Source organism: Enoplosus armatus, chromosome 22, assembly GCF_043641665.1.
Source record: "Enoplosus armatus isolate fEnoArm2 chromosome 22, fEnoArm2.hap1, whole genome shotgun sequence".
In the NCBI taxonomy this organism is placed as follows: Eukaryota; Metazoa; Chordata; class Actinopteri; order Centrarchiformes; family Enoplosidae; genus Enoplosus; species Enoplosus armatus.
In genome coordinates, this window is record NC_092201.1 from 4,330,673 (window position 1) to 4,358,160 (window position 27,488).

At 41.2% G+C, this 27,488-nt stretch overlaps 2 protein-coding genes across 2 annotated transcripts in view; both read right to left on the bottom strand.

The window, feature by feature from the left end:
- The window catches only part of pawr (PRKC, apoptosis, WT1, regulator), a 55,490-nt gene extending 38,116 nt beyond the window's left edge, over positions 1 to 17,374 (bottom strand). Inside the window, exons 1-2 of the mRNA XM_070928945.1 lie at positions 17,293 to 17,374; positions 16,311 to 17,012 (exon numbers count right to left, since the gene is read on the bottom strand). Of these exons, the coding sequence (XP_070785046.1) occupies positions 16,311 to 16,886 (576 nt within the window). The 5' untranslated portion in view covers positions 16,887 to 17,012; positions 17,293 to 17,374. The remainder of the gene's footprint in view (positions 1 to 16,310; positions 17,013 to 17,292) is intronic.
- A 7,769-nt stretch (positions 17,375 to 25,143) lies between these two features.
- The window catches only part of ppp1r12a (protein phosphatase 1, regulatory subunit 12A), a 47,663-nt gene continuing 45,318 nt past the window's right edge, over positions 25,144 to 27,488 (bottom strand). Inside the window, exon 26 of the mRNA XM_070928612.1 lies at positions 25,144 to 27,047. Within this exon, the coding sequence (XP_070784713.1) occupies positions 26,961 to 27,047 (87 nt within the window). The 3' untranslated portion in view covers positions 25,144 to 26,960. The remainder of the gene's footprint in view (positions 27,048 to 27,488) is intronic.

A 27,488-nucleotide genomic window follows, 5' to 3' on the forward strand; every position in this document is an offset into this window, starting at 1 on the left:
GTCTCTGGTTATTTGCCAGTTTTTTTCACCCATTTTCTTCAAAAAACAGCGGGGTTGTCAGATTAGAAAAGCCACTCGGTTTGCCGAGGGCTATTAGAGCTCTGGTGCCCCCTTAACCTTGATAAAACAACGCAAAGAGGATATAAATGACGAATATGTCTTCAGATATCAGCCAGCATCACTGCCTTGAAACATATAGGTGTGTGATGACAGCAGCAGGGGGATGGTAGTCTTTAAATAAAGGTTTGTCAACTTCCTCCGGTGAGAAGCATAAATCAGGGCTCATCTACAAAGCCTCCATCTCAGTTGTGTTTGTTGCTCTATTGTAGCAGGTAGATTTACTACATTTTCTTAAGTCTAGCCCGCAGAGAGGATCACCTCAGAAATTTGCAATAAACTCTGAGGGGCTTTCAGAAGCAGCCTGAAGATCTAAGGTGAGAAAGCAGAGAGGGAGAGAGTGAACTCCCTCCCCTGAGCAAAAGCTCTGTTTGTTATTCATGAGAAAGCTGGCTCTCCTCATGAGATTCTGGGAAAATTATACTGTGGGGCTGCACAAACGAACAGCTTTTCCCTGCCACTCTGGACAGAAATGGCTGCCGTCAGCCCACAGTCTTCCACGACCCTGCGCCCTGCTGTGGCTTATCTTGTTCAGCAGAGAAAAGAGAAAAAATAATAGGGTTGGATTTGTTGAGTATGTGAGTGGAGGAGGGAGAGACAGAGAAAAGAGGGAAAGCAAGAGATTGAGTGGGGGAATTAGTTCAGTATTTCGATAATGGATATCCTTGGAAGAAGCCCAACCGCTCATCAGGGCATGGGGGGGGGGGGTATGCAGGGAGGAAGAGAAAGGGATGAAGACAAAGAGTGCAAAGCAAAAGAATGTGCATTCAGGCATGTCCTGAGGCCAAACCCAAGCCTGTTGAGCCTAAACTTGATTGCAAAAACAGATTTGAAAGAAATATATTTCCATTCATCTGTATTGAACCCTTAGTTATGATGTTATAAAGATACTGCATCATTATATCTTGCTAGCCTGCACATACAACTTTCACACTCTAGTCTGGAAAGTGAAAGGCAATGCCTCCTTAGTGACACAACAGAGAGGTTCGGTTACGACGCCGGCAACATAATATATAACCACAGACAGCTGATTGCACCCACTTAATTTTTCAAGACTAAAGCTCTTTATCTGTCCTTTGAAGCGTCACTTGAGGAAAGAAGGGCATTTCTAAGCTTGAAGAGACAGAGAGAGAGACAGCATAGTAGAGCTTTGCATGCAAATGCCGAATCCAGCTGGAAAACACAGCCTGATTAATTGAAAGCACCTCGCTCCAGAAAAGCTCACAGCAGGTCCTGAACCAACACTCAGGCACAGAGACATGTCCATCAACGTCCCTGATTCCTGCTGGAAATAAATAACAATCCAGACTTAAATAACACAGCTAGTGAGTCGCGAATAAGTCTCGCCAACAAAATTCAAAATCATCCTTCCTGAAAGACTGTCAGAGGTGTATCAAGATGGCTCCTGTGCAGGGATTCAGATGCATAACAGCACATGCACTGTAACATTATGTAACTGATCTGGAGGGCAAATCAATCCCCATTATAAATCATTCTCCACTGAGGCTTTACTCAGAATTTTATGGCAGGCGTTCAGAGGATATGGCAGCATCGTAGAAACACAACAGGGACACACACCGCTGCGTAACCTCCCTCACAGGTTCATCCTCCTCCCTCCTGCATGCAAGGACATGCTGAACCCCCACTTAAAGGACTCCATGGAAAGGAGGAGAAGCATCGAAGTGGAGGGTGGACACTTTTCAACAACAACAGGCCTCCCATTAACTCTGAGGGAGTGGGAGGAGGGTGGGCTAGCGATAAAGATGGCTGGGAAGCTGAGTTATTACCTCTCGTGGCGTTTCAAAGGAGCAGCGTTACTGTAACACCAAAAATTATTCTCTTTTCCACCTAGAGAGATGGTGAGAACAGGAAGTCTGGAGACCTGACAGTCGGCATGTGATTGGCTGTTTCGCCACAATAATCATGCTAATGTTCATGAATGTCCCAGAGGAGCTCAACTTCCAGGCAATGACATCAGAAGCACTGCTCGGCTTCATGTTAATTAATTTTTCCTTTCAACTCAAAAGTAATAAAAACTGATATTTTAAAAAGAACTGCAAGAGAAAAAGTTGACTAAAAGTGACATTCTCATTCTTCGTTTCATCTATGTTTTTGTCTGTTCTAGATGCAAATTGCATTGGCCTTTCTGTACTTCTTTTAAAAAACATTTTATCCTTGAATTTTCTTTTAATTGGCGGCAGTCTTTTCTTTCCCTGCTCAGCCATGGTCATAATCGCTGATGCTAATTACCCAGGTCTATTTAATACCATGTATTTTCAAACTTGCAAATGTAAAAACATTCGTGAACGGGCTATAAGGCGAATCAGTGTGTGCTCATAACAATCAGGAACATGGTACCACTTTATAATAAGTCACTCTATATAAAAGGTTCACTGTATAAGACTTCATTAATGATTATTCCATCATTTATTAATGCTTTATAGAGGAGTTTACAGTAAGTTTATAATGAGCAACTCTGCATTCTCACTTTGTAAAAAGTTCTATGTAATAATAAATGTTAATAATAAAATGTTTTTATAACAAGTTGTTAATGTTAAAAAGTTCTCAATGAATGGATTTTGGTCGAGATGCTTGCCAGCACTTTCCCAGAAGGTTAGAGGTCAAACGGTCTATTTGAGGAGTCTACCTGATAAACTAAAGAGCTAAATAAGAGTAATGCTAGAGGAGGATAAACACCAGCCATTCTGGCAACACAAAATTGTTCGTATTAATAATTAGCCATTAATGAAGTCATTAGTTACACCTTAGAAAAAAAATACATTATATATAGCATATTTAGTATCTATGAAAAAAGGGGGTCATGGTGGCCATCCGTGTGTGTTGGGTTGTGCACCTTGCCTGCTTGCCGAGTAACATAATATACAGTATCGGAAACCGTTGAAGCATGTTTTGCATTCCAGCAGGAGAGAGGCAGTACTATTGTGTACAGAGGCCATTGTGTGTGTCCGCTGGCAGACACCAAACCAGACCATGAGTCATGCTAAGCACAGTCTGAAACCCCCACCAGTGGCTTACGGCATGGGCTGGGAAAGGTTACAGCCTGTTCACCACACAGACTTTGAATTAGCTCTAAATTCAAGCCTGGTTCACTTTTACAGTACCTGCCAACCATGACAGCAGACGAGCACAAGATTTGACACAAGTACATGAGCTTGGAAATGAAAAACTGCTTTACAATTACAAAAGCATGCAGTATGTAAATAGTATTTCCTGCCAAGACCATGCAACTGTGAGAAAAAGTAAGCACTGCAAATAAGAAATTCAATTTCACTTGTCACTCCGGCTACATCAGAGCTGAAATGTTTAACCTTCAACAGCCAGAAATGCACACAGCACTCTCATGATTAAATATGATGCTTTATACCAAAGGGACTAGAAGCAAAAGGTGCAGACTAACGTTTGTAGGCCCAGTGAAGTATTTGTTCACTGCTCTTTAGGCAGCCGGAAGCAATTTATGCATAAATGGTAAACTGGGAAAAGCTTTACAGATGAAAAGTCCGATTCATGAGCCCAAGTGGAACGAAAATCAAGCGTCAATCTCCACAAACAAACGTCCTTATAACTTCAGAGGTCAGGGCTATTCCTAGAACTTTTCTTCACAGGCAGGCTGAACCCCCAGGCTATATTGCTCTGACCAAGCCGCTCCGAATGACCCATTTTTGGGTTACCAAAACTGAACGATTTCTAATCTAATACCTCAGATTTGGCTTTTGGAGCTTGGTGGCAGCACGCCATGGCATCATCAGAAGCACTAGTGTTACCTTACAGCCTCAAATCAGGAAAAAAGAGGTTACAGAGAACTGTGTTCCTGAAGAGACTGTATAGGCCTAAACTAGGTGATGCTCCCTACTGTAGCTTCACTTTGTGATAATAAGGCAGGTGTATTTGGATGTAAACATCATGCCTAGTGTGACTTGAAAGAACATAAAGTTGTTGCGCTCCTGAATCACCCTGTTTATATTCAGTGACGTCTCAGAAGAATTCCCAGGGGGATGTACAACGCTCTCTCTCTGTCCTCTAGATAATGGTGGGCCGATGACTGTTTGCACTTGATTGTGTGACCTTTCAAACTGACACGAGGAAGATAAATCCAGCCCCGTGGACAGATAGAGCTGATGACACCGGGCCATTCATCCTGGCCTGGACAGCTCCACATTGGGCTACTGGACCAGAAAAAAAAGTGAGGAAGGAGGAAAAAATAGAGCTGAGGAAAAAGAGAGAGGAGAGGTTACAGGCCACACACACAGCCATACCTCATGTTTACTTATGAGCTTGAAGCCTGAAATCTTTGAACGCAAACAAAGGACTATGGATGCATGCAGGCTTGAGGGCTGACTTACTAATGAGCTGTTTGTGGAGACAGCTGAGGACAAGAGGGTTTCTATTAGAATGGGAGAAGGAGAGAACAAATGGAAAAAGGAAAATAAACCAAATACATCCACAGGCCAAATACAAGAAGAAAGATGAAATACAGAAAGAAAAAGACCAGACAAAAATACAAATAAGGAACTGGTGGTGAAAAGGGGGGGATTCATGACACATGGTAGTAAGAAAAGCACACAATCAACCGGGGAGGTTTGAGACGAAAATTCAATCTGTCACGCTGAACTGAGAAGTTTCATTGGCTATGAATCTTTTAGGAGGCCGTCAGCGCCACAGGCAAAGGTTAATACCCACAGAGGAGAGGGGGATACAAGACACCGATATGCTGAAAATTACTACTCAGCTTCTCTTTCTCTGAGCATGAAGGCCTCTACATCTGACTATTCAACTTTCACTTATGGGTTTGGACACAGTTTCATGGCCAGACAGCAACAGATAAAAACCAACAAGCTGCAGGATCAATTATGCAACATTGTGCTATCAAGTAAAAGAGAAAAACTGCATAAAATTCAAAAATGTCGCCCTGATTTTATGCAGTTTTTGTTGTTAAAAAATGGCTTTCATGCAGTTTATAACGCAAAACGTGTAAGATGCAAATTTAAAGGGGTGAGTGGACAGACCCCTGAGGAAACAAACATGGAGGAAATTACATGCTCTGTCTGCACTGCACCGAAAGTCTTGTATTTATTTTCTTCCAATACATTGCCGATCTGAGGAGCTGCTCGTGTTTGTGTCACCTCTTCTCAATTACTGAGAACGTACCGGAAAGCCAAAGCAGATATGTTGATACTTAGCGGTTTAAATACAGCACCTTAAAAAGATATGGGCTGGAATTTGTGTTGTTTTTCTAACATTTGAATATTTGTGATCCTTGAATCATCACAACTAATAATCAGCCTGATAACAGCAAAAATTAGTGCTGATTGGGCCAATGTGTGAAGGTCAAGGATCAGAGTAAACACAAATCAGTGTCTAGTTCCTGCTCTGTGCCTTGACCTTCCTTTCTGATCATGACAGGCATCTAAAATGAATTTAATGCATACAGAAGCCATCAGTGTAAGGGCAAAGAGCACGCTTGTAGAACAGAGAACAGTGGCAATAGATATTTTCAGCTGCAATATTGATCACTTTGAAAAATAAAAACAAGATGTATTATTTATTATCATGTCTGTCTGTCTGCAACCCTGTCTGCATGCCTAAACTCTAACACTGTTTGTTTGAAAAGGGGTTGCCAACAATGTCAAGGACATTCTGGGGCAATGACCATTGATGACCTCATTATCAAGGTGAGGTTAACACCTACAGATCAGGGAAGTCATTACAACAACATGTGCAGCAACACGAAAGGTTAATATGAGTCAAACAAGACACGGTGAGCTTCTGATGATCCATGCTGGCATCATCATTTGAGGAAGGCGGAAAGGCAGAGAAGTGATGCGGATCTTGTCTGTTTGTTGTTGTTTGGCAGGTCTGACACCAGTCAGGTTGACACTGTGGCACAAACTTGCAGTTGAGTACTTGAGTATAAGACTTAGTTAAAAACAAAAAAGGACAAAGAGTCACTGAAAGTCTGGTTTGGTCTTAGCTACAAGACAGCCACGATACTAGGTCAGCTGACTGATTTAGCCAGTCAAGAGCGTTCATTGTCATTTAAAATGTAATTTAAAAGAACTCTATGGTTGCCTGTGGGACTATTATATAAAAAGGTATTTGAGTCCTACACTGTTGACCCAACATAGATGTGAACACCCTCAAACGCCCTTCTCTATGTGACTTATTATTGCTTCATCTTAAATTGAGCGTGCTGCTGTACGCTGGCAAAGCAATGAAGAACATGCCATTGTCCTGACACTCTTTGCATTGTACTGTACGTGTGTCCAATAACAGGGTGTGCCAACAATGTCAAGACTGACAACTTGGCACTGCTCATTGTTTTATTTGTCTACATGTTGCTAGAGCACCATGTTTACTTTACATCTTCATATCTCAATGTAACTTGAGGTGACCAGATGTCAGTCTCACGGCGTCATAACGTAAGTGTGGCTATAAATCACGGATAAGCTGTGGCTCAAATCACACCCTCGTGTTCACTTATCTTCTACTCTCTACATCATACACACCCAGTAGTGAACTCAGCAGTTAATTAAGATTCTGGACACTTATAAACCATCACTTTGCGTCAGCACTAACAGGTGTAATGAGCCACTGAACTCTCAGGAGCAGATGGTGAAGAGGTTTGTTGTGGGATCTTTAGCTGAATGTAGTTTACAATCTATGGACACTACGTTTTTGTTCCAGTGTGCGACTCTTTGAGGGAACTATATGGTTCATATTATTTCAAAATTAGATGAACACTCAAATAAAATGTTGTGATACTGTATCTGATAAATGAGACTCTGTAAAACCTGCTCCATGTTGAAATATAATGTGAAACACAATAATATGGGGAAAAAAAGGTTATCATGCAAGATACATTGTGTAAAAAAAGGGAGATTTCTTGACTATGATCAATCCAATCTTTGATCAATCTGTGCTTTCGCTGCCAGTAGACCTGCATTCAGTTTGGTTATTCTAAATGCTTGCAACAGAGGAGATGTGTCGGTCAAATCATGATAAGAACAGGAAGTACAACAGGTTCTAGGCGATGTGTTTCTCACCACATGCTGGAAATGGAAATGCTTTGACAGAATATACTACCCTCACACTTGCCAGTACATTTAACGGTTGTCAGGTTTTCTCCATATAAATGATGTAATACTATAAAACACAGGTGGTGTTTCCAGAACTTGCTGCCTTCTGTATTTAATTCCACAATGTAAAAGTAAATGTAAATGCCTCATTCATTAAATGTTCCCTTTACTTCATAAAAGTGTATTAATGTTTTCTGATGGCACTAGAGGCAATCTTATACAGCTTTTAAATGTCTTTTTAGTTGTTTTTTTGCTTTGTTTCCTAGTTTGTTGTGTGTTGTCCAATATTGTGAGCTGCCACATACATTTTCCCTTGTAGGGATAAATAAAGCAGTGCTGAAAATTGTAGAAATGGTATCACAAAAGGAAATAAATATACACTTACTCAACGATTGTATTACACAACAGAGTTTGATGACAGGTAGGCCAGGTCTCAACTGAAGCAAGTTTCAGGCCCCTTTGTTGGGAAGATCAAGGCTTCGTGTGTTTGGCAGTTTAGAGCCACATATTTATTCGATTTCAAGGGTTCAACTGCATTCCTGGGCTGTTTCACTGAGCTGTGTTTCCAATACTGCGTCCTTTTGAAGTGCGACTTTCTGTGGTGCAATTTTTCAAACAGCCATGGGGGGAAAATCCTGTACATCTATCTAATATTCAGTCCGTCTCAAGTGGAAAATTAAATCAGCCCACTGGTGTTGAAAATATTTTCACATTGGCCTAAACTACCACATAAATCCTCATATCTCTTGTTCTAATAAATCCTTTCCATTCAAGGACAACACATGTGCCAAGAGCACCATAGAAATTCAATATTGAAATGTTTTCTTCTTGCATTTTAGTTTGTGTTTGTCCTCTCCATTGGTAAGAAATGAGAAGTAAAATCGCCAAACAAAACACTGGCGAGACGCAAACACATCATCCCGTTCAGCCAACATTCCTCCGTCTGAGTCTTTCACTTTCCCTCTTAACTGAAATAGGAGTAAAAATGGTGTTTGTTTACCATTCCTGAAGTGCAGGTTGGGTTACACGTGTAAAGCCACTTGTCTGATAAGAGTGACGCTTGTCAGGAGAAAACAGTTTGAGATCCATGGTGACATAACACACAGAGGCAGTGCGTGAAACCTGTTAGACTGCAGACAAAATCAGTCTGTTGGTGTGCATTCACTCATACAAATATAACTGAGGCTTATTGTCCCTCATGGAATAAAACGGCAGAGTGAGCAGAGGGCTGTGGCTGCGTCAAACATGAGATCTCCGACAGCAACGATCTGATTTTGAATGGATAACTGATGTTTAAAATATCTTCCATCTTTTTAAAACTGACTGACCTGAATCCATAAATCCATCTAGTCTAACTGGACTGGAACTAAGATCAGTAGACGTTAGACTTCGATTCAGTTCTTTGGCTCACAATCTGCTTTAAAAAAAAAACACTCTGGGTTCAAAGTTTTAGTGTTTTTTAATATGCAGAATCTCATTGCCTTCTAAATGGGGGCTGCCTTTGTGGTGACGTAAAACACCGTTTTTATTATGTGTCTGTGTTTACCGTCTATGGTTACTGTTTTTTACCTGCTTGCACACCTAAAGTCCCAGCTGGGAAGAATCAACATTGAACTGACATTAAATACAACTGGCCCAGTTGTGATGCTGTAATTGAAAGTCGAATAATAACATAAAATGGTGCCATTTTTAAGCACCGTAAAATGATGATAGATCTTGTTAGTGGTTTACTGATGTGACATTTGTGGCAAAGGGAACATTTTCACCTGTTTCAAAACATATGATGTGCTCACAAACTATGATGCACCTTCAAACATCTTTATAATCTTTATAATTATCTGTGACATGCTTAAAAGGTAGTTTAACAGTAGCACAAGCATGAGCCATACAATCAAAGAACTTTCTCATTTCTCTCTCATGTCATTTGAGGAAGTTATTTCTTATTTCAAAAGTTACAAAGTCTCGCTTCAAAACGTCCTTGTTCAAAAATCTGAATCCCTCCCCTGCGGAGTACAGACGACAGTGCTCAGAAGACGTACCAAATGTGTACCAGAATTTAAAATAGAATAGTGGGAAAATGGAGACTGGGGTCTCTAAGTAATTCTACTTTAATGAATACAAACCGACAGGCTCCCAAATGCCTAATCATGCAGAGTGGCCTGATTAGGGCTGACTCACAAATTCCCCAGTCGTCAGCAAACACACAGGAATGTCCGACAAATAGGTTACACATTACAGACACACAACATCACAATGTACACTCACACAGTCCTCTAATCCACGACTCTTTCTTAACACCCCCTGCCGTGTGTGTTTGTGTGTCTGCGTGCTGTCAAACTAGCAAGACGCCTGGCAGCTAAGCTAAGTACAGAAAGTTCCCCAACAGCCACACAACGGGTGGAGGACTTATTTCCAAAAAGCAGAAGCATGAAACCGATTATCACTCATCTCCGCATGCCTCCATAAACTATTAGGATTAAAAATCCCAAACAGCACATTTCTATAAGCTGCATGTCAGTTACCACAACACACACCAGATCGTGTTAATGTTCTCAGCATGAATGCTGGAAATGAGGAGGAAAATACGTGAAAGGGACAACAGAAAAAATGTGTAAATTAACTTTAATAAAAAGGTGTAAAAGTGAAGATGGTTTGACTTGAACCCAGTGTAAAACAATGGCCTGAATCCAGGGTCAGACGAGGACAAGGCTATTCACTCTGACATTGCTTTGCGCCTGCAGAGAAAACAGTCAAAGTGGATTTAGTTAAATATGTACAAGGGTTATGTGGCACACTAGGTTTAACCAGTTTATTCAGCCTTTAAAACCTCGGACTGATGCAACTTCCACAGGATCAATGATTTCTGCCCTATTTAGGGGCTTATTTCAGAATTTGATGACAAACTTGTATGTCCTGGATATGGACACACTCAGCTGTTAAAGACTAGCAACAAAAACAGCAATCATGTCACTCAAGCAGTAGCAGGGAGGTGAGTAATGTCTCACTGCTTCCACCAACAGCTTCAGTGGTCGTCCATGCTGAAGAAGTTGACTATATTACCCTCAGTTGACCAGAGTTTGGGGATAAAGCTCACTGAGATCTGGGAGCCTGTAACTGTTGAGCTGTATTAAGGGAAGAGAGTGGAGAGAGCGAGTCTGCCTGCAGGCGAACAGGCAAGCTCGGTCTCACTTCTTCACGAGATGTGTGCATGCGACGTCGGTGCTCGGGGCAGTGCAGGTTTTGCATGACTGTGCGTTCTTGTGCATGCCGTGCAGGGGGGGGGCAATGTTCTTCAGTAATAATCTACAGTCTGCTCCACAAAGTTCCTGAACTGCCATAACTAAAGAGCAGTGACCTGGATAGAAGAGACTTTGAACTTTGTGTGCAAATAACAGCAAAACCCCAACAGTAAATATCAAACAGAAGGGAGAAGAAGTTGTGCCTCATATACAGAAGTTCTGACTTTGAACACACCTTAAACTACTGTAACACCAAGCAACTAATGCTACTGTGACACCAATACTGTACATTTGGACACTAAGTTCAGAAAGGGTTTCATGCCCGAGATATTAAAGTGACAGCTACCACTGTATAAACAGTATGGTAAAATCTCTGACGGTAGACAAAGTAATTTTGTTTATTTGACAAAAGAAGCCAAAACTCAAGCAGCTGTGAACGCTTGCCAAATAGAAAAGTTTAAATTTAAGAAGACGTAAACAAGCCTTATGTGCCGATCAGTACCAAAAAAAGTATTGAGGTTTGATACCCCGCCCCAGTTGCTAGTTGTTAACTAGCTAGTGGCCACAGACTGTAATATTTCCTTCTCACAGCCTCTAATCCAGTGATCTGATGCCACCTGACAGCCTAATGGACGCTCACCTAGTAAGGGGTCACATTAATGGGAACTGAAGTTTACGCAACATTCCTACAAACTGAACAAAACCACGTGCCACGGCCCATTACAGGGGTGCTGTGTGTTTTATGAAGTGCTGAGAGACCCTCAGGTGCATGGAGAGGCCGCCGAGCTGGTAACAACTTTATCGCAGAAGCAGACAAGAAACACTTCCTCTTTCTTCCCCTCTTTCCTCCTCCTTCGGAATTCCCTTAAATTTCACAGAGCAGCTCAACTGGGACTTTTTTCTTTTTCTATTAGTCACCCGTTTGAAACATTTCCAGTGACAGTTTCCCTCGTAAACAATCCAGAGTTCGTTCCAACAAACTCAACAAGACAAAATGTTCTTCTTGGGAAACTGGTGCTTCTGGCTTGGGAAACTTCACTTTGAGAAACACGTGTTTTAATTAAAGAGTTTAGCATTCCTGTTGTTCAACTAACAAGTGAAAAGAAGGAAACAAAACACCGTGCCTAAATAGCTCCTTGCTTACCTAAGTCCATGATTAAATCCCTGTGGTATTTACTGTGATGATGTGCCCTTCTTTGGAGAAGGCTTTAACAAGTGAAACATGCTCCACACCATGCAAATTAACATTCCTGCATTCTTTTGCGCACCTGTGAATAGAGAGCCTATTTATATTTTATAAACAAATAACTATTGTGAACGTGTTGTGATCATGCACACACCACATCTTACCACTGTGGAACAAAACAATTAAAAAACCCCACCAATATACAACTTTTAAACCCCTTAAAACAGAAATCTGTGGTTACTCACACATATTATAAACCATGCATTCTCTGCAGCTGCTTTGGGGTAAAACTGGATCTAATGCTGTCCAAACTCTGCTCTCAGCATGGCCCTTCTCCAAACATACAGTACAACTTCACCCTTCACTGAACTTCACCACAGAGTAAAATGGAGCAGAAACAAATTCGGGCACAAAAAAGGACAGGGGTGTTTGAATTTAAGGCATTTGCTGATTAATGTCAGAGCAGTCCGTTTTTAAGGGAGCAGATGGAAGAGATGACGACAAAACTTAACGAAGCATGGAGTCTCATTTGATACGAGTCACATTGCCCTATTTCTAAATTAAAATTCAGCTCTAATTGGGCATATACATGAATCAGAAAATACCAGAAGGATTTTCAAACAAGCAGTCGTTTTTGTAAAAGATTTTGAAAATGCCAGGTGACAAAATAATATAAAAGCTTGCTTTAAATTTCAGTTGCATTGAATAAAAGTAGCTTTAAGGTTGTTAAAGTCATCATTTTTCAGGCTGTCTGACAGTATCACATTCTATATCTTCTTGTTCCAGCATTTCATTAAAGCCTCTGTATATTATGTTTACAGTGAGTGACATTTTCAAACTCAAGACTCCATGAAATATTCTGCATATGTCTTGTGCATAATCTTGAAAGAAAGGGAGCTTTAGGATCTCCACTAGAACTAAAATAAAGGCCAGTAGGTTTGAGCAGAGTTTGGCTACAAAGCATGAGTTTGCAATGACTGACCTACCAGTGGGACAAGGGTGTTTAAGAGGTTTAAGAAAGAAATATTAACAACCCCCTGGATTTCCAGAGGATCAGGCTAAACAAGGATCCCTCTTGTCTGCCGTGTCCTCTTATCACCAGAGTGTTAACTGCCTGAGCGCTCGGCACAGTATCGCATGTTAAACCTGTTGACCTCTTCAGTGACACTGCAGACAAATAGCTGCATGCTCCCCAGCAGCAGCAGCAGCAGTAGCCTCTGTAGGGGCAGATCCAGCCATCCACATGAAACAAAGTTCACACTCCCTGGCTAGAAAGTCTGAGCACGGCCTCATAACTGACTAAGGTCGTAAAAAGCTGCACAATGAGTGACATGAATCACGATGAGACCGCATGCGGCGTGTCCTACGGGAAAAACATGCTTACATCACAACCCAAAACATTTTCAGATGAGAGAACTCGAACCTCGCAGAGATGCTCAACCTCCCTCCACACACACACACACACTCGTTTCCACATTCCTCTGTTGCGTAAGGATGTCGTGAGCAGGTCAAAGGTCAGCATCAACAACAATGCCCTCCAGTCTGAGGCAGCGAGCAGGGTGAGAGAAAGGAGACACCTTCCTGGAGCGCAGGAGGTGGCGCTGATTGATGCTGTGCAGAAGTGTCTTTTCTCTAGTAAAGCAGGGAGCTTTTATGGGGCCATTATGTCCTCAACAGGCAGAAGATTGGGTTCCCCTGATGCTCTGAAATCCCGCTCAACAGCTATTATGCTGCGCAGAACGAGCGCGGAGATAATCCCAGGCATCTCTATTCACACCTGTCCACTCATATTCACATCACAAAGGGAGTTTGAGTGAGGGAGTCTTCATTTGCATAGTTTGGTCGTCTTTATATGCAACAGGAAGAGAAAGGGAAACATTTCACAAAAGGAATAAATACGTGCTGTGCTGCCAGTTTTAGCGTTCTTATGTTTCTCTCTGATTTCCCAGGCTTGCACACTCTAAGTTCAAGAGATGTGAGAGATAAAGCTTTTATTATTTATGTGGGATTAGAAAATTCGAGCTATTATTTAGTGCCAATGGCTACAGTTAGCTAAACATTCATTTTAAATGGTGAAGTGAGAGGTGTTGCCAAACAATCAAATCTCAGAGTTGAAGATAGTTAAGTTTCATTCATATATTGATGAACTTTATAGTTTTGAACCAGGACCTTCAGTATTTGGATCAAGTAGCGTGTACAACATTTAGTTGTCTACAGCTGTTATTTCAATGTGCCGCATACATATTAAAACAACATTTCAGTAAGTATCCTATCAGACTCTGAGTCAGAAGACACCCAACATTAAAGGACTCGGATCGGGGCCAAAAAAACACTTGATCTGATAGTTACCAGTGTCAGACTTTCACTTTCTTTTCAGCATATCATAATATCTTTACTTTTGAGGACTGTCACGTAACTCAAATCTACCCATCTATCAGAGTACTCCAACTAGCATATTAGGATCATAACTGGGATACTGGTGGACATTTCTACAAACTGTACAAAGACAACAGCACTCCAATTGGGATCAGAGACTTCCAGTTCTCTCTCTCTGCCTCGCTCACACAAATCAGCTCACCCCCTCCCCCACTAATAGTCCCTTTGCCCACTTTACTACAGAATCAGCTGCCTATGGGCTCCATCTAACATATCTGGCACAGCCCGGAGTGCTGAAGCCCAGCATTTACCGCCTGGCATGTGACCAGCTTTCAAACGGCTTTGCTCGGCACTGCTGAGCACCTAATAACAGGATGCGGAGCGCCAACTGGCAAACTGGTCAAACTCCAAGTTGGGCTGCCCCGAGGCCACCGAGCTCTGGGGGAGGGGGGCAATCAAATAAGAGAAGGGGATACGGGAAGCAGGGTGGTTATGGAGCACTTCTAAAGGCATCACACCACCATCACATTAATGAACATTCCAACAAATTTCATATAATTTGAGTGCTTTTTAAGAGTGTGTGTGAGGGTACATAATCACAGTGCTGGCCAAGAGAGCTTGTTGGCTGGCACGACTTCTTATCAGAGTTCCTGCATGTGTCTGAACCACAGGAATTGAGCTAGAGTGTGACATGATTTCAACTGAATGACGACGAACGCCCCAACACCGCCTTCCAATACACGCACACCTCCACCGCCACCAGTCGACAACCCCTCCCTCCCCCTTCTCTCCCTCCCCAACATCTGAGAGCTGCTTACATTTCCCTCGGCACAGAGGGTCGATTAAACCAGACACAAGTATGGAAGGAATTTGGAGAGATTTGGAAAACAAGTGCTTTTCTTTTATTTGAATTATTTATGGACCTACAGCACACGGGATAATGTGTTAAAGTGAGAACATTTTTCCAACATGGGTCCCAAGATGTTAAAGAGAACGACAGCCAGGAAACGTATAAAGTTACAAAAGGGGAAAAAAAGCAGTACAAACTAACCCTAAAATGGACATCATATATAAAACTAGAATGCAACAAACTTTAGGAAACAACCTTTCATAATAATTCACAATAATTTGTCACCTTGCACAAAAGGTAACCCTGACCTGACCCCTTTAAGTCCCTCTGTATCTGGACAACTTGACATCAATAGAAAGCTGGTCCACTGCTTGGCCACAGGTTAAAAGACAGAGCTTCTTGCTATTTATATGTATTTAACTGGTGTTATAGCCCCGACTGATGGGTGTATGTGGACCATAATTATATGTGACCCACTAATTTTGTTCCAGATTAGAGCCTGACCAAATACATCAATCGGGCCAATCGTTTCAGCAGATATTAGTTTATCACAAATGTATCAGTATCTCTGCACACGTCAGCTGATAAGAAGTAAGAAACTGCAGGACAGAGTACTAGTAAATGAAGGATAAATTAATACATAAAGACACATTAATCATTGGTGACAGGCTAGGTTTTTAATACAAGCTTTTCACTACTTCCTTTAATGTTTTTCATAGTTCAGTTTTGTTCATCTTTGATGTTCTCATCTTAATTTTGTGTAATATTTATATTTTTCTGGTGTTTCCAGTTAAGTTTGCTGTCTGTAATATGGTTTTGACACTTTTACTTATTGCTTAAGAGATGAGTCCACTAATCGATCAGAAGATCAGCAGAGAAAAATAATAATTTAAGTAATTTATCAAGTACAAATGGGCTGATGGTTAGACAAAACAAGCAACTTGTAGACATCATAATAGGCTCTGGAAATTGGTCCCTTTTCTTGCGACAATATATAGACTAAACAACTGAAGCATTAACACGATTGACAGATTAATAGATAATGGATAATAAAATAATAGTTGGTTTAACAGCAAAATGTTCCACTCATTACATACTTTGATACCTTGATTCTCTTCTATTTATTAGCTAAATCTAAGGGATTCTTAATGTAACTTCTGAGGTGTTCTGACTTTTCATGCAGCAAAGATAGAAAACAGCTGTCACCGGGTCTTCGTAATAGTTTTGACAGCCACCTCCATCACAACATGGGCCTCCATATCATCCCACTTTGAGGCAGCAGGGTGAAGTCCTGACTCAAATCCCTTTACAGCATAAATAATCCCCTATACTGCTGAGGTGAAGCTGATCTGTATCTTACACTGACCTCTCTGTGGAGATGGCAGCCAAAAGAAAAGGTGTTTTCCCTGCAGGTTGCATCACATTAAACATAAGCTGGACTGACTCACCTCATTGGAGGGTATGCTGACAACACCTGTTGATCTCCTCTTTTCCCTCAACTTCCTCTTCTCGATCTGTCCTTTCCCCTTCCTGGCACTGGGACCACTGCTGTTCTTCTCCTTGGCCTTGCTGGGCGATGGACTTTCCTTGTCACTGTCATTGCAAGCCATGGGGCTGGAGTCCGGGGAAGCGCACTGAGCCTTCTCCATCTGAGGCGGGGCCTTTTTCAGGTTGCTCCCAGGGGTGGCTGGGGGTGAGGCAGGATGGGCAGGGTGGTGCGTTTCCTCCTCGGGTCTCTTTAAAGCCGAGCCGGAGGAGGACCGAGCCACCGAGTAGGAGGAGGGGAGGCAGTTCCCAGCGGAGGCGCTTCGGTCCGGGTTGCCGTTGTTGGTGAGCTCGGTGCCAGGTGGAGCGGCGTGGCGGCTGCTGTTGTTGCTGGTGCTGTTTGTGTTGCTGGCACCCAAGGGAGCACCAGTCGCTGCAGCAATGTCCCCCAGCATTTTGGCTCTCATTTTCTCCCGTTTAGCCTTCCACTCCTCCAAAAAGTCTGTCGTGGCGTTTGACTTAAATCCGCCTGTGGCCATGATCCCTTTTTAATAAAAGTTCCTCAAGTTGGTGAAAGTTAACTTAAAAGTTGAAGTTGATATAAACTTTCAGCTCTCGGCTCTCGTCCTAATGGCACCACATTCCTCAAGTGATTAACCCGGGTGCTGTTGACAGGTAGGAGGGAAATAAAGTCAGTCCTCACGACAAACAAAACTTCAAGCTGTATTTTCAGGCTCTTTTTCAAAACCGAAATATATATTTTTTTTACGTCGTGCCACTGTGTACGTACATAACGTTAATAATAACGTTTGCTGCTAGCTTAAATGTGTAAAAGTTGCAACTCTCGGGGTGTCTCTGGTGATTTTTCTCTCGATTAAAAGTCACTCAAAGTGTGCAAAAGTTGACGAGACAAGAGCAGAAGTGTAAATCCAGGTGTAAACTCACCTGCGTGGAGCCGTTTCAGTCGCTGAACTGCTCTGTTTCGGTCCGACCAGGTGTGCCCGCGGTTCGCTCACATGAATGGCGCTTGTCTCGAGCGCTGAGAGCCGTTGCGCTCGCTCTGCCCTCTGGCACACCGGGTGAGTCCGACAACACCCGAACACTTCCGACTGAAGCCGAAGCAACTACGGGGCTCAGCCGGAAAAATAAAGCAAATGTAATAGTCCTTTAATGTTCCCTTAGAGGCTTGTACTTTGTCTAAGGCGATTTATGGTACTTTTAAAAGATATTTTATGGTACTTCTGTGAAATTACCATAAAGACAATAATTCAAATATTATCATATTTTATAGTACTTTTTAACTTTTATGTTATCATTATAATCTTTCAATAATTTCATGTTTTTCTAGTACATATCATGTAATATAGTTTATAGTTTTGGTGTGAATTTCTATGTTTTTTATTATTAGTATTAGTATTATTTTTATTATTAGTTATTTCACTTTATTACAGTCTTTTCACCTTGTTAGTGGATTGTTATTATTATTATTATTATTATTATTATTATTATTATTATTATTGAGTGTCAGATGATCAAAATAATGTATATTAACACATGTTTTTGGCCCTTGAAAAGTGTGAGGGGCATTTGTTATTATTATTCTTGACACTTTATAGGATGAATGAGTAATATAAACAAAAGAGAGATTAATTGATCATGAAAATGGTAGTTATTAGCAGCCCAACATGGTGAGTGGTGTCCTTGTAAAGTGTAAAGTGTAAACACAACTGTGTTTTTTCTCTTAAGGGAAAGTCATATGGAAATACATGATATTATTTCAGAGTGAATTCTTAAGAAATGTTTTGAATAACACTGAAATTGACTGTTTTCCACCTCCAGAGTGACTTTTTTTTAACTCTGAAAGTGTGGTAGAAGTTTAAGGACCTTGAAAGCAGCATTTCAGCAGTAAGTTCTGTGGTAAATTTATTCCATCAGCCACAAGTGAGTGTTTATAAAAGACTCTGTTCACCTCCACGACTCTAACTTCCACTGACAGCACAATGTCACTGATTTCCAGTCTTCAATAAGCCTTTGAGAATATCTGCAGAAAGGCGTTTGTCAACGACTGAGCCCTCCCACGCAGATCTCACAGACTGACTCCCTTAGGTGCCGGATGACTCATCCAACCAGCTCTGATCAGAGGAGAGCCTCCTCGTTCATCTCGTCACACATGCTCATGTACACACTTGATTCCCGCAGAAGGGAAGGTTGAGGACAATACAAGAAGACTGACAAGTTTACTTCTTATGTGAAATGTGTTACTGGAAGTTCGCCTGCACACCTTAATACTTCCGTAACTGTATCTGTACAGGCCAAAAAGACAGTAATATATGTATTAAAGCTCAGAGAACTAGACTGCTCACATTACACATTTTCACATGATATATTATTCTTATATAAGCTTATATGATTTTATTCTTAAAAATAATGTTTGTTTACATGAAAAATGAACATAAAATGAACAAGTATCCTCCAACCATGATGAATAAATAGGAAAATGGGTTAAATGGAAAGTCTGCTGCTAGTAGAGACCGTGTGAGCAGGATTTAACTTTTTATTATTATTATTTTGTCTTTTTACTTGTTTTCTTTTAGGTTATATTATTACTGAAACTGACTTTACTTGAGTTCGTTTCCAATTTGGTCCATATTAATGTCTTTTATTTACTTTGTTCTATGAATGTTGTCAGTAAGTATTCTTTACATAAGCAATACTACTATACATATATACATGTATGTATGTATATATATGTATATATATACATATATATACATACAATTTTATATAGTGTTGGGTAGTTTAATCTAAATACAATGAATCATATTTTAGAAATGTATGTAATTTGTATGCATTTAAACTGTAACAACAGCAAGTAGCATGAAATAGAAATACTCAAGTAAAGTACTTGTAAGTACCTGAAATTTGTATTCAAGTAACTGTACTGTTTAAATACATTCCAGCACTGGTTGGTTTTTAGTTTGTTTTCGTGTGCAGCACTGGTCAGAGGAGCCTTCTCAGAGGATATGAGGGACCCTGACAGTCAGAGGTCAGGAATGTGATCAGTGATCAGAAAAACATCTGCATTTCAATGACAACTGAGCAAACTCCACCTGCTGAGGAAGACTGTGTGATAGGACGGAAAGCTCCGAAACAAAACAATTCACCAACATACAGAGTCTCTTTTCAGCTCTGTTTCTAAAAAAAACAGTCACATAGTCAGCATCTGCAGCTCTCCTGTGTAACGACCCCAGCTTTGAGGAAATATAATGAATCTAACATGCAGCAAGTCGTTGCCGCGTGCCGTTGCAAAGCGCCATTGTAATAACTCTGCACGGCATTCTTGTGATATTCAGTCCTTGTGCATTCTGCCATTACGTCACTGTACGAGCAGGTTTCTCCCCACGCTGTGATTTAAACCTGCTATAGGTGCTTACTGTCAGAAACCTAATTTCATGAAAGGATAACAGCACTATAAGCTAACTGTGCTGAAGGGTACGAGCCTCATGGTGTTAGATTTGTGTGCGTATAGCTTGCTCCCTCGGGTGCACTGACTTTCAGGCGAGTTTATCATTGATGTGTTACTGTTTCCCCAAATATATGAAGGGAGGCTGTTAATGAGTGCTAATGGACTCATGTTATTCACCGTACAGGTCTAAAAATATGAACACACATTGGTGGGTGGGAGACCAGGCATTCAGCCATTATTATCTGTGCACGCGCCAACCCTGTTACAGATAATGAGAAAACTTGGGTGGAGCAAGAGAATGAGGCATCTCTCCTAAAAATAACCCTGATCTATGGACTCAGGTCACACTGCTGCATATTTAGCATATTTCTGTCTGCTCTTGAGGAGGAAAAAAAAAGATTGAGGGGGCACAAGGGTTGTCTCTGAGTGTTTCCGTCCATGCCAACACAAACGCTGCTTTTTAACTAAATCCTGTTTAACATTCCAGTAATGGATTCCCAAAGAAGTGTGCTTATTCAATGTTTATTCAAAGTATCCAACACCCTCTCTGAAAGCTTTATAGTGTTTTCAATGAATGGCCATATCATGGAAAAATGCATTGCAAGTAACCTGAAATTTATATTAAACACAGCACCGTGTAAAGGCCACTCTTCTTTTCATTTGTTTGACAGTAATGTTTCAGTCAAAAGCTATTAGGTGGGTAATTTTGCAGCGAGGAGCCGACACTCCGAGCTCACTCCCCCATGAAATTGTTTATTCAAGAGTAAGTAAGTATTCAAGAAATGTTTCTCCTAAGCCAGCGGGTCTGCAGATACCCTCCACTGCAGTCAGGATAAGAATATTATGGATTCTGCTGCAGAGATAGATTGGGAGATCATGTTTTTAAACATGTTAGCGGCATCAGATTTTGATGGCTATGCAGGTAAATAACATGATTATCTTTCTTCACTTAGAAGAACAGATACTTCAGCTGGCTATGAGTTCACAACGTTATGCTTACATTTTTAACCTCGTTACAGTTGTGATAAAGCCACCAGAAAGGTTTCTTTTGGAAATGAAATGCAGGAGTTTCTTTAAGGTAACATTTTGGGAAATAAGCTGAATTGTATTCTTCCTGAGAGTTAGTTGACATGATTGATACATTCTCGTGTTAATTGGTGACATTTGTTAGCCGGGCTAGCTGTTTCCAGTCTTTATGCTAAGCTAAGCTAACTAACATGAGAGTGAGGCAAGAAGGCAGCTAAGTGTATTTCCCCAAATGTCTTTATCTATGAAGGGAGGGGATGCTGAGCAGCATAATATTTCTTCAGGGTCCATTTCAGTTTCTTTTGCTAATTTTAACTCCTTGACTAAATAGCAATGGCCATCTCAGAGTCCATATTCATGCTGGTGGCTCTCTGAGGCTGTACTCAGACCTTGTTTAGCCCCTCAGAAACCACCAGGTGTATATACAACAGCTGACATCACTATCTGGGAGCGGTCTAGTGTAACCGAAAGGCGTTTTTTGTGATGCAAGGAGAGCATATACAGGATTGTGTTCATCTTCCCTGCTGATCCTGGATTTGAACTGTTGAGCTTCCTGTCACAAGCCTGCTGTGGTATAACCCTCCTCTGTGTACATGACTGTGAGTCACATGGTCAACAGCAGGAAGGAAGTTAAGTAGAGGGACAACGGGGGGCTTTAGGTGACACACTTCCTATAAAAAAAGAGAGAGTGTGAGAGTCATTTTTCAAGGTTTGGTAGGTAGTGGGGATCTATCAGGGAGTGACATTCACATTGATTTAGCAAAAAAGCCAACGTGTTACTTTGCTGCCTCACAGCCCTCATGGTCCTGGTGGTGTTGAAGGTCCCTCTTTATTCTACAGATCCAGTCATCTGTCCGGCTCCCACGTTTGCCGGTTATCCCCTCTGTGGCCTCCAACGGCTCCCAGAACTGTCCCAGTGCCATCTGCAGGGTGCCATCTGTTGACGATGATGGCGTGATGGCGGGTGACTGGGTGGGTCACCGTGCCAACCTCTTCCCCTAGCTTTGTGTTGCTGAGTCGGCTGCACACACTGCAAAAAAAAAGTCTTCTAAATTCTGAAATGTAGTTACTTTCCTTCACTTGTGTCCTGAAACGGCTTCTGATTTCTAGACAATCTTAACACAGACGAAACTGCAATGGCACTGACATTAAAGAAAAATACTGATGTAAATAAACCTTTAGCAGCAGAAAACATTAGATTTTGTTGTTGTCCAGTGTTTAAAATACCTGTCGATTCAATCTACATGATTTTTTTTTGCAGTGCAGCCCTCTGTGGGCAGATCAGCTTAGTTGAGTCACTTAGTTTTTATCATAATAATGTCATACTGAAGCACATATTTCTGATTGCATTTTTCATTGAGTAATTTTCCTGAACAATATTGAGCGGAGGATCTCATATTCACCAGCTTCTCCTTATGGCTGTTTAATCTATATATTGATAAAAACGAATGAAAAAGGCCCATTGTAAATTCCTGGAAGCCATGGTAACGTCTACCAGTTGCTTGTTTTGTGTTTTGTTTTGTCCTGAACCAAAACTGAACCAGTTTCACCTTCATAACCAACTTAGCTGGTCATAATTGTTGATTAATTCTCTGTCAGCCGCCTGTTTGAGTCATTAATTTATCATTTGGCACTGCAGTTATCTGTCCTCTGCTTGTATAACCTCTTGAATGTCCCCATGATACATTACAGTGTCCTTTAAATGCAGCCGGTGACACCACTGTCAGAGTAAGAGACGTCTCTTATATCCTCTTTTCTAGATTTATCCACACCAATCCACCGCTCTCCTCTAACCGAGTGTGTTTGTCTTTGTTGCGGTGACAGACTCGAGCTGTCACTTCATCAGGACGCCTCGATTTGTCATTGTTTGTCATCGGAGAGAAACCCCGCTGCTGTTTGTCCTCGACGCTGAGGGGGTTTTTGCTCATCCAGTGTGTCAAAGTCTAGTGTGTGTTGTGGGGTTTAAAATTGCAGTTGGGGAGGAGGTTTGTTTGGCTTGCTGCACTTTTACGGCAGAGAAGAGAGGGAGATTAGGCCAATGGCGGAAAAATAAAACGAGTAGAGAGGAGTGTGAGCGTCTCTGTGTGTGACAGCAGTTGCCAAGATCTAATTCCTTCTTTATGGATAGTTTCCAACCTAGAAAAGCGCAGCACGTCATCTCGTGGTGGAACTTGCTGTCAGGAATCAAAGAGACCAGCCAGAAATCATGAGACATTTGTTTTAGGTCTCTAACGCTGTGGCTGAGACTCACTACGGGTCACACTTGGCCATGTTTTATACTGTACTTTATATTTCTGCTGACCATTTTTCTGCGGTTAAGACTATGTGGACACTCATTCATTTCACATCTCCTTCCAAAACCATGGGCATTAATCTGCTGCTGTAACAGCCTCCTGGTTTCAGGTTTTCCACCATATTTTGGAGCCTGGCTGCAGGGATTTGCTCCAGAGCATTAGTGAGGTGGGTGCTGATGTTGGGTGATAAGGCCTGGCTCACAGTCGGGCTTCCAGTTCATCCCTAATGTGTCGGATGGGGTTGAGTTGAGCTTGAGTAGACTCTTAATCTTGTTAAAATACTGAGCAGGATTCATTTACAGCTGTGGAGAAACTCTGCAAATTATTACGTTTGGTCCAAAGATCAGCAGACCCACATTGTATTAATCTGGTTCAAAGTTCAAATGCCTGCAACTGAACATCTGTCATCTACAGCAGATGCAGGTTTAACATCAGGATGCACACATTGAGGTATCCCTCGCTTTAATGACAGAAACTAATAGCTTCATGCTGTCCTCTTTGCCTTTGAGCCAGACGAACGACATGAAAAGGCAGCATTAATTCAAACCACTTGTTACTATAATTTCACGGGGGCACTTTTTAAGGCCAGGAATCTGTCTCGAAGGTCCTGATGAAGACATTCTGCCTGAGATTGAGGTTGAGGAAGCATGTCCGTGTCACAGCACAGACACAAACCAGACTTCGGAACCAAGCGCTGAGGCAATGGAAAACAGAAAAACCAGACACTTTCGCATGACTCTTTATTGTGGCCGATACGAGCGCTAATCCCAGACTCTTAATCTAAAGATTGGAGCCCCTCATCACGGGTCGAAACAGCAAGTCACACCCAGTGAGCTATTATTGACAATACATGCAAACTTAGAGCTCACAGTAAAGTTTGGTTCCACAATCGCTGTCATATAAATCACATAGAAGAGGAATCTGTCTTATTCCCTGGGGCTTTATGCTTGTGAGTGCGTGTTATCTAACTCTGGGCTGCACTTTGTTTCAAATCCACGGCCATCTGGGATGATACCGGAGAAGCAGGATGGTTGAGACGGTCTGCTGATTCAAGATCTAGGAAGTAAAGACGTTTAACATTGTAATGTGCAGCTCATGACTCCAAACTCTGCATGTCTAGTTTATGTGGATGCAGAAGTGTTTCAGTATCCAGTGTTATGTTTGCAATTAAGCGTAAGGATTAGTTAAATTAAACAAAAGTGCTGACATTGCCCTGATCAGAACTGCAAGAAAAAAAAAAAAAAGAAAAGTCCCTCCACAAGTGCATCTGACTGAGTTTTTGCAAAGCTGTGCACCATCTACTGGTATGATGGAGCGTAGCAGCAGTGAAAAGGCTCTCCACTCTTACAAGATATTTTCTCTTTTACACCTAGTTTGCAGGTAGTTTTGATTTTATGTGCTTAGATTCTTGATATATCTGCATCTAAAATGTCTACAGCTGCCTCAGTACAATGGAGGTGTCGTACCTTCGTTTGTGGCGCTTAAACATGGATCACATCAATCACATTCAACACCAACTTTTTCAGCGTCCCAGTTGCTCTGAATAATCCTAAAACTTCACCGTCTCAACCGGAACTACTTTCTACCAAAGAAATAGTCCCAATAAAAACAATTCGCAATGAGGTTTGATTCTCCAGAGTAACCGGGACGTTGGTTTCTATAAAAAGACGTTGCTGTTCAACATTTATCTGATCAGAAAAGCCTCATTGAGATTAAAAAAATCTTTTTCAGACAAACGTCAACAAGACAGGTACGGCAAAATATGCCACAAAATTAAAATTAAAATGTGGTTATAAAATCCTGAATAAACCTTCTTAATAGTATAGTGTAAAATATTTAATCCTAGAAACAAAACGGCACCTTAAACCAACCCGAGACCAAACCAAAACAATCACTAATCAAAATTCTAAAATACAAACAACAAATACAAATAACCCTTTCAGATTCAGACCATTTACATAAACCGAATGAAATCAATTTGAATACATGAAGAAAATAATCAGACGTGGGAACTTTACAATGTACAAGTTTATTTTTAATGAACTCTTCAGTGGTTGGTAGTCACAGCACAGCTTGCATGTATTAAGCCACACACCTATTTTACAAGATGACGGGAAAAAAAACAAAAAGAAAAAAAACAAAAAGTCTAAACCAGAGTAGATGGTCATCAGTCCATCTGCAGTGACTTTTTTTTGTGTTATTTTTTGTTTGTTTTTTGTTTTACTTCTTTTACTAAAATATCCTTAAAAGGCCACTGAAATGCATAAAATGTTTTCAGATGCATGAAATATTTGATGGTGGCGATTTGCTTTAACCTGACATCAAGACTCCTCACATGGCATCGACAGTGCATGTAGACATCGTAAAAAGGACTGGGTTAGCGATACCTAAGATAATCTTTTTTTTTTCTTTTTTTTTAGTGTAGTGACAACACCTTGGCTATAATACTACAGCTTTAAAAAAATTGGAAACAAAATTAACAGCACTCTTCCAAGATACTGAATACAATGAAAGTGAAATGTAGTGAAGCGATTATTTTTCTTTTTATCTCACAATTATGTGAACACTTATTTTAAACTGGAAAAAAGAAAAAAAAAAAAGCACTGAACACCGCCAGCCGAGGCTCTACTGCACTGTATCCAATGTCTTTAGACTATAAAAGAAAAATAATTAAAACACACCTTTTTGTCCTCTGGAATTTGTATACTTTTAATAGTAACAGACGGGAACCATAAACGCATGCCATGTGCTGGTCTCAAACAAATACATACAGGTATATACAGCATCACTCAGTACCTGCTAAAACAAAGTGAGAAATACAGAGTATAAACCGACTACACTACAAACTTAAAACAAAAAAAAAAAAAAAAAAGAGGAGGAGGAGGGTGAGCGATGGAAGCGGTGGAAGAGTGAAAAATCCTACTTGTGATGGACTCATCATTAAAGCATTAAAAAAAAAAGAAGAAATGCATATTGCACATACAGTGAAAGCTTAAATTCCACCAGGTCCGCCTCGTTTCGCTAAAGCGAGAATTCAAAAATGTTTCCCTCTTGGAGGAAGACACAAAGGAGGTACAAAAATGGGAGATGGTGGGAGAGTGTGTGTGTGTGTGTGTGTGTGTGTGTGTGTGTGTGTGTGTGTGTGTGTGTGTGTGTGTGTGTGTGTGTGTGTGTGTGTGCATTGGTGATCTGTGTGTGGGAGAAGAAAAAAAAAAACAAAAAAAACTTAGGGGAGGCCACAAGGAGCTGATATGGGGGGAGGGGGCAGAAGTGGCACTTTAGGAGGAAACTGCACAGCACACAACACTTACACAGGGAGAGGAAACAAAAAAGAAAAATTACACCAGAGATCGTGGCACAAATAAAATCAGGTGGTGGATAATATCTGTTCTTCAGTGATAGCCGAGAGAGAGAGAGAGAGAAGAGATCGATGCAAGTGTTTTTTCTTTTTCTCTTTATGTACAACTAAGGCTTATTGGTTAAATAGTTTTCAGGCTTCCCCGCCCACAATGCTTTTACATGCTGATCACACAACCCCTTCTCCTTTTTGCTCTGTAAACTCAGTGGTTCTATCGGGACAGCAGCCACACAATCGAGGTGGATTTTAGTCGAGGAGGTGGCGCAGGGGTGAGATGGATGGATGGATGGATGCTGCGGTGGTGGTGGTGGTGGAGGAGCAAAAAGGGAGATAAAGAGTCGGGAGGAGAAAAAGAAAAAAAGGAGTCTTGTCTCTGATGTCTGTTGCAATTAATATCTAAATGTGCAATTCCATTAGTCACTGCCATGGGGGACTAGAGGGTGCAGAAGACGGGGCGGGGGGGTCTGTTCTACTTGGAAAGCTTGCTAATGACTCGAATGAGTGCTCCGTTCTCGTCCTTTAGTCTCTGGTTGTCTGCTTTCAAGTCTGGGAGCATCTGAAAGGGAAGAAAAAAGGAAACAGGGAGGGGAGGAAGAGACACAGAGAGAAGGCTTAGACGAGTCTCGACAGACACATGGCGCTGTTAAACCAGTCAGGCCAGTTTTACAAATTGTTAATTGCAGCCTGTGTAAGCAATCTTGGGAGTCACACAGCATCTCTCATGTTTTGTTTTCTCCTTTTTATAAAAAAAAACAAACAAGAAAATCATATCCTTGTTCCAAGTCAGGAGAGAGAGAAGTAAAAGCGGGCACACCACAGGCCAAAGATCCTGAAAAAGCCATGCAGAGTCTGAACGGCTGCTCACCGGCAGCCACAAAAATACACAGCAGAGACCAAAAAAAAAGTCACTTTTTTTATTTGTTTGGTATCCTTCAGAGCCCGGCAGGTGTCGGGGGAACTCATTCAGTTTTTTTTTTTTTGTACAAATAAGGAAATA